Source organism: Alligator sinensis, unplaced genomic scaffold (genome assembly GCF_000455745.1).
Source record: "Alligator sinensis unplaced genomic scaffold, ASM45574v1 scaffold406_2, whole genome shotgun sequence".
Classification (NCBI taxonomy): Eukaryota; Metazoa; Chordata; order Crocodylia; family Alligatoridae; genus Alligator; species Alligator sinensis.
Window position 1 is genome coordinate 863792 of NW_005842543.1, and position 7654 is coordinate 871445.

A 7654-nucleotide genomic window follows, 5' to 3' on the forward strand; every position below is an offset into this window, starting at 1 on the left:
CAGAAGCACTTTTGAAAACCTCTTGGGTGCATCTACACATGCATTCAAGCATGACTCAATTTAACACTCATTAAACTAATGCACATTAAACAATTTTTGGTAGGTGTCTACACATGCAGGGACTTGGCACTAAAGTTAGTGCACTTGGCACCCTGCAGCCCTGCCATGTGCCCCTTAGTGGCTGGGCAGTGGTTAGTGCCAGGTTGCGTCTACACATGCATTAATGCACTTTAACTAATCATGCCAAAATTTGATACCTGCGTTTGCAGGTATCAAGTTTAGGCACGATTAGCCTATTTTTGCCATTTTTAATGCGCATTAAGGGCTTGCACGTGTAGACATGTGCATGCAATATGCATTAAATTGGGCTAATGCACATGAATGTGTCTCATGTAGACATGCCCCTCAAATATAGAACTACTGCATGGTGCAAAGTGACCCTGGACTCTCCTAAAGGAACAGGTGCATCTCTTTCTTTCACAGGAAATCATCAGCCATCAGTAAAGAACTTCTAGACTACCAGAGGGTTGTGAAGAATCAATATAATAGTCACAGCAGTTTCAGCTGATACTGATTCCAAAGAGCTGTGCAATACCAAGATGTGAATCCATTATTCTCATCAATTTTCAGTATTTTACTTAAGGTTTTAAGACAAATGAATTCTTACCAAGTCCCTTTTTTGGAGCATACTGTTTTGCATTGCATCCCTTTTCCCAGGAAAGGCCCATTAATTCACAGGCCTGGGCCGGAGGCTGGTAATGACACCTAAACTCAGTTTCTGTAGGTTTTGGGATTAAGATTTTCAAGTCAGAATGAGCAGAGGTAGCTGAACCTGGAGAAATTAAAAAGGTATATGACAGGAAGTATCACAGCCCAAAAAAGGACCTTCTTTTCCACAGAACAGGAAGATTTATATTTGGCTGTACATACCAACAAAATATTTGGTTAATAAGTATTTGCCAAAATGTTTTTTATATAAAATATGACTTTTAATTAAACATTTTTTTCACAAGGTGTCTACTTCCATAGGGAAAAAAAAACTGAACTCAGTGCCTGAAAATTGAAACATTTTCCATTTTTATCTGAGTTAAAATATATGATTCTGAAATGTACCTCCTGGGATTTGTGGTTTGGGTGCTTCAACTCTTTTCCATAGGATAACATTTTGCATGTTTCATTTTACCTCGTCATCAACAACGGAGGCCATGCTGCAATTTGGGAGTCTGGCCTCAAGAGGAAAATAGGAGCATGCAACACCTGAATAACATCCCATGTGAGGAGGAACTGAGGCAGCATGTCAGAATTTTAATATTTTGTATTTAAGCTGAAATGTTTCAGTTTTGATTTCTTACCAAAACCTAAAGATTTTTTCATGGAAAATTTTGACAGAAAGCTTTTTTTTTTTTTTTTTTTTTTTGGGGGGGGGGGGGGGTTCCCCATTAAAAGTTCAGGTAGTACAAAAAGGCATTTCCTGAAAGCTCTACAAATCAGTAATAATGACTCCTCACTGCTGATAGAGAGACATTGTGGATATGGTGGTAAAATATAGCAGATGGGCACTACAATCAGGCTGTCCGCGGGCACTTGACTTTCAAGAAGATGTGTTAGGGCTTGACCCAAAAGCCATCAATCTAAAAAGAAGACTTCCCATTAATTGCAGCTGGCCCTTCAAAAAGAGACATTGTCCAGGCAAGTGGCCAAATGCCTGGCAAAATGCCATTGTCCTTAGCAGTGGCAAAATGAATGAAACTCAGCCGGCTGTGTTGGATAATACAGAGACAGGCCTGTACTTTTACCCATAATCTCTTGGCACACTGGGAGTCTTTGAGAGGGTATGAGATATGCTGGAAAACACCAGAAGCACTATGCATGGGGGTCGGGGAATGGAGGAATTGAGGAGAGAGGAGTTAGTCGGGTTGAGCATGGAAGATTACTTAGGCTGAAGGAGGAGCCTCGACACATGGCCATCCCTCTGATCCAGTAGTGAGAGAGAGCATATCCTGCATTTAAGTAGGATGCTACAAGAATCCTGGATATGTCTGAGCAGCACCATACCTAGACTTCTGGCGGTCCCGGGCAAACTTTTAGTATCAGGCCCCCCTTCACCAGCGATAATGATAATAATAATAATAATAATACAAATTACCATTTTCAGGCCCCCTTTCTGTCTGGGCCCCAGACAGCCACATGGATCACCCACGCCTGTGTCTGGCCCTGCCTCTCAGCTTCACATTGCAATAGGACCCTAAATGGCCATTTCAAAAGGAGAGAGCGAAATCAATGCCCTTACCCTGTGGTAATCCTAAATAATTTGTATCGTAAGAAGAGATGGACTTTGATCCGCTTGCTTCCCTGATCTCTTGTTTAGAAAAAGGCTGTGCCCAGGGTGGAAGACTTTTGGAGGGCTTTACTTTTTCTCCTCGAGGCAGCTTCCAATCCAGGAAATCCTATCAACACACACAGGGGGACTTTGTATATCTGTACATCCACATTGAGAGCATCCTATCTACTGTAAATAAGGTCACATGCAGTCAAGTTCTACAGAGAAAGATGCATATGATATCAACCACAACAGTATCAACCAGATGAGGAGTTTCAAGCAGTAACCCTAGATAGCTGTCAATTTTGAAAAGGAATGGATAAACTTGAAAAAAAAATCTAAACCTTTAAAAAGTATTTAAAGTATAGTATTAATCCATGTTGGGGAAGCACTAACAAATTAGCAAACAAAGCTGGACTAAGATATTGGTTAGTGGGCATTCTGTTTGTTGATACTCTAGTTTCCCTTTTAAATGTTCTGTTCTCTTGTTCATTCTCCTGTTTTATAAATTGTTCTTTCCTCTTATTGTGCACTGTCCTGCAGATTTGTTGTGAAGGGTGGCATATAAATCATATAAAATAAATACATATAAGAATTTCAAGTACTTCACCAAGTCCCAGCTATATTGGGTGGCTGTTTTGTTTTCATATTTGTTTTTTAATTTTATGATTAGCTTTTTCTGTTTTTTTTAAGTTGGTTCCTTTTTTTTTTGCAGCTGCCTCAATAGAGCTATAGAGGCATGTAGTAAAAAATAAGTCCTGCCAAACTGATCCCATTCTGTGTGTGCTCAGACCCAGAACAGAGGCAGTGAGAATGCTCCAAGGAAGACCCTTCTACCGCTCTTAAGATCTGTTTTCTTGAAAACACTGGCAGCAGGGACCATCCCTGGACTGTCCTCATGGTCACAGTTCCAGATTTGGAGCGCACAGAGCAAGACTGGGTAAGTGAGGCTCTTTTGCCGGGGACCATCTTAAGAGCACCATAGAAGTGGTGTAGATGCCCAAAAATACACAATCAACTGCAGGGTAAATTGACAGAAAATGGAAAGCAAATGAGGTACAGTGGCAAGGCAGTTAAGGTATCTCACCATGGCTCTAGTCTAGCAGCACAAGTTGGAGCCCTGCTCTGGGCACGTGTTAAAGGTCACCCCTAAGTTGATGCAGCTGCAAATGGGTACAAGTCATTTAGACTGGGGGAAGTCTACTGAAGCCAACTGCACATTAATCCCTTGTGTGCAGTTGACTTCAGAAACTGGTGTGCTTGAACTACTCTAGCTCAATGAACTGTTAATCTCCGGTGGACCTTTGACCATGCCCGTGAACACTGTGGTTATCAAAGCAGGTCAGGCAGGTTGATTGCATATGGCAGAATGAGAATATCCTTGCATCAGTATTGGAGATGCAAGCTATCCTCCAAGACAACAACAGCCTAAGATAATACTTATAGCACAAACCTAACCTTGTTCTGTTACACTCAAAATATTGGGGACTGATGATGGTTTCTTCAATGCCAAATCCCATGGGTGAAATTATCATATGCTTTTTAAACTATCTTGTTGCTAAGTGCTCTTACTGATATCTCATTCAGTGATGTGCTCCAAAACTACAGCACCAAAAACTTTGTAACAAAAACTAAGGCTTACTTCACTAGGCTGAGGGTTGTGTCTCCTTGCTCCCAATAAAGTTCCAGTACTCATAGGTTCTACTTTTGAATATGGTTTCCACAAGACATCTTCTCTGTAAGTACCATAGTCCATAGTTTTGCTATTTAGGTATGGATTTACATGTCCTTTTGCTGAGGTGGGACTGTGAGAAATGAATTACAATTAATAGTAATAAACAGGGTCATGGGATATAATGGCAATGACTATCATTTTCTATTCTAAGAACTGAAAATATTGGTGTAAAATCAAACATTGGTATGCATTCAACAGGCTACATTTGTTTATAGCATGGCACCCATCATCATTCATGGATATGAACAGAGGTTTTTTATCTTTCACAACAAAACATAAGTAACATAAGTGTTTGCATTAATTTAGCTCTATTGCCTTACCATATTGCATCTGTTTCTCTTGGTGTGTTGTATGTATGTTGGTGTTTCGCTGTAATTTCATAAGGATGCCACATACTTTTGTCCCCTAAAGATATGATGCAGTGGTTATAAAGGTGAAAAACTGAAGAATGTTCCCAAACTCAAACTTTGTGACTATTCAAATAAATCATTTAATCAAGAGAAACTATGGATAAGCAGTTTCACAAGGTCATACACACAAAATGATGACAGAGCATTTCTGGCTGCAGAGAACTTCCCGTCAGATGGATGAATCAGCTGCAGACAACCACAGCATCTGTGCTCCTCACTTGATTTTGTATTAGCATGTCGTACTAATGTTAGCATCAGCTGCCTTTCTAAGCATCCTTATTGTTTGGAGTAGGTGACAGAAGCAGGGGCTGAGTCTATGCTGGCAGAAATAGGTAAACCCTTTACTTAGACTGTACATTTTTTCAGGCAGGAACCACCATTATACAGACTTGTACATTACCCAACACAAAGGGGTTAGGGCCTCTCTGTGCTAACATAGGAAACTGTTAATACTAACATGCTCAGTACAAGGGATGATGGCTATACTATACTACAGACTACTATACTACAGCTCCCCACTTCAGTGTAGAAGTGCAGGTCCCATCTTTGAAGGCTACACCCAGAAATTTGAATCTGAAGTCCCTCATGCTAAGGAAGGCGTGTAACCTAGGTCTGCCACTTCCTGCAGGGGCTATAATGCAAAAGGTTAGCACCACCATCATTCAGTGTTTCTGAAGGAAAGTGATCCTGACTGCTGAAGAGAGTACTGGCAGTGTGTGTTAGGTATGCTCAGAGCACACCTACTGGGACGCATGTCTTATGGGGACAGGCTGACGGAACTGGGTTTATTTAATCTAAAGAAGAGAAGACTGAGGGGGATTTAACAGCAACTTTCAACTACCTGAAGGGTGGTTACAAAGAGGATGGAGCTAGACTGTTCTCAGTGGTGGCAGATGACTGAACAAGGAGCAATGGTCTCAAGTTGCAGCAAGGGAAGTTTAGACTAGATATTAGGAAGAATTTCCTCACTAGGAGGGTAGTAAAACACTGGAACGGGTTACCCAGAGCGGTTGTGGACCCTCCATCCTTGCAGGGTTTTGAGACCCTGCTAGACAAAGCCTTGGCTGGGATGATCTAGTTGGGGCTGGTCCTGCTCTGAGCAGGGGGATGGACTAGATGACCTCCTGAGGTCCCTGATACACTGTGACTCTGTTACACTGACCTGCAGGGAGCTGATGTGAGGCACGGCAGCACAGAGTGGGGTGGCTACAGCGGTACTAAGATGAATTTAGGGGGGCTATAGCCCCAAGGCCCACAAAGTGCTGCACAAAGGTGCGGTGCAGTGCTCCTGGCCCAACCAGCCCAGCCCAACCACCCCCTTCCTCCCTCCAGACACAGCACCACCCAGCCCCACCCCTCTCCCCCAAGCGCAGCGCTGCTCTCCTGGCCCAACCCCAGCCCTGCCCGCCCCTCCCCTCAGCCCCATTGGTGGAGGGGCCCCACTTCCAGCTCCAGGGAAGCAAATGTGAAAGCCACAGTTTTAAACTTAGTGCCAAAGATGGGCTTCAAGTTTAAAAGTGCGGCTTTCACTTCCCTGCTGATGAGGATCCCAGGGTTAGGGCCCCAGATTGGTAGGGGCCCTTGGGCTCATTCCCAGCAGGCCCATGCATTAATCCACCTATGCCAACAAAGGACAAAAAACAAATCAGAACTTGATTCTCCAAGGGATTTCATGCAGACAACAGTGGCAAAATTCGCTCTGGCAAAAGAAGAGGCAGAAGTCCTCAACTGCTGGCCTCCAGATGCAAATATTGAACAGAAGCTAGTGAGCGGGACAGCGCCCTGCGGGGTGACTGCTCTTCGAGGAATGCACTGAGGTCCAGCTGCACTGCTGAGAATGCTTGTGAAAAGGGGGGCTCTGTTTCTAATGGTGAGTGGTGGGTGAGTGGTGCCTACAAGGCCAGTGTTGCCAAGTGTTCAGGTGAAAGGAGGCAGGTGGGTGGAAGAAACCAGCCTGGTACCTGGGTGGGGATGAGCACTGGGCACAGGGGGCATTTCGGAGGGGCAGACCCCTGCCCACAGCCAGGCCCAGCCCTAACCCTGCAGCAAGCATCTGTCAATGGCTCCAAGCCTTCCCTTTTCCTCTGCATCCCTGCTGCCCAATTCCCCTCACCAGCCCTTTCGCCCCTGGCCCTATCCTTCCTCTGCTCCAGGCCCCTTTGTCCCCTGACCCCGATCTGCCCTTGCCCCACTGGCCTCACACTCCCAGAGTGGCCAGGCTGCACTGGTGTTGGGGGGACTTTCATCATTGCTCTGTGCATGCACAGCTGGCTGGCGCATGCGCAGTAGGGCTCTCTGCCAGCAGCCTCACCTGGTGGTGTGGGGGCAGTGCTGGGCCTGGTGCAGGGCTCCGTAGTGGTGGCTCCATGGATTGGGGGTAGTGGCAACCTCAACCGCTGCCATGCAGCAGTGCGGGGGCGAGGGCGGAGGAAGCAGAAGGGGGCGGTGCCTCCCCCCTGTGGGGGCCCCAGCGGTGGCTCCAGCCTGTCCAGCTGCACCCCGGGGGCTGCTGCTGCCGCTGGTGCTGGGACTGGCACAGAGATGCTGCCTGGGTGCCCCGGTGACCAGTTCCGCATTGTGACCTGAGTGGGGAGTACCATGGGGAGAGCTCTGTGGCAACAGGGGGAGTTCCATGGCAACAGAGTCAGGGGGGAAGCTCCATAGCAATGGAGGGGCTGCATGGCAACAGGGACCCTGCCCCCAAGTGGGTGCTGGGGTGGAGCAGATCCTGTCACTGCTGCCTGCTCCTCCGAGGGCTCTGACGGGGTCCCTGGGGCATCAGCCAGGACTTCCTGCCTAGGCTGGTAGGAGTCAGGCTGCAGTGCACTTCCTCAGACCCACCATCCCCCTTTCGTGGCAAGAAGGCTGTCTCGTCGTCCCTGAGGAGAGGTCACCCCCTGTAGGTCCTGCTTCATGGGGTGGTGCGTTGATGGACTTATGCATGTGCAGTGCAGCCACTGCCCAGAGCAACACAGGAGCCACCAGGGGAGTTGGAAGCAACACGGAAATGCAGTAACAAGGGGCCTGAAAGCGTTCTGGGATCTGGTCTTTTCCAGCAGGGCAGAGGTTAGAAGCTCAGCTAAGGAGAAGCAGCCCAGCCTTAAAGAATTTCAGCTAATTTAGGCTAACAGGCTCCTGCAGAGCAGATTTCAAGATTTGTTTCCCCCTGGTAGGAGCCCTGCTGGGAAA

General features: G+C 46.3%; 1 protein-coding gene across 1 annotated transcript in view; it reads right to left on the bottom strand.

Moving 5' to 3' along the window:
* Positions 1-6998, bottom strand: part of TEX26 (testis expressed 26) — an 8833-nt gene extending 1835 nt beyond the window's left edge. Inside the window, exons 1-5 of the mRNA XM_025213629.1 lie at positions 6777-6998; positions 4376-4460; positions 3963-4125; positions 2291-2447; positions 668-832 (exon numbers count right to left, since the gene is read on the bottom strand). Coding sequence (XP_025069414.1) covers positions 668-832; positions 2291-2447; positions 3963-4125; positions 4376-4449 — 559 coding nt within the window. The 5' untranslated portion in view covers positions 4450-4460; positions 6777-6998. The remainder of the gene's footprint in view (positions 1-667; positions 833-2290; positions 2448-3962; positions 4126-4375; positions 4461-6776) is intronic.
* Positions 6999-7654: the final 656 nt, after the last annotated feature.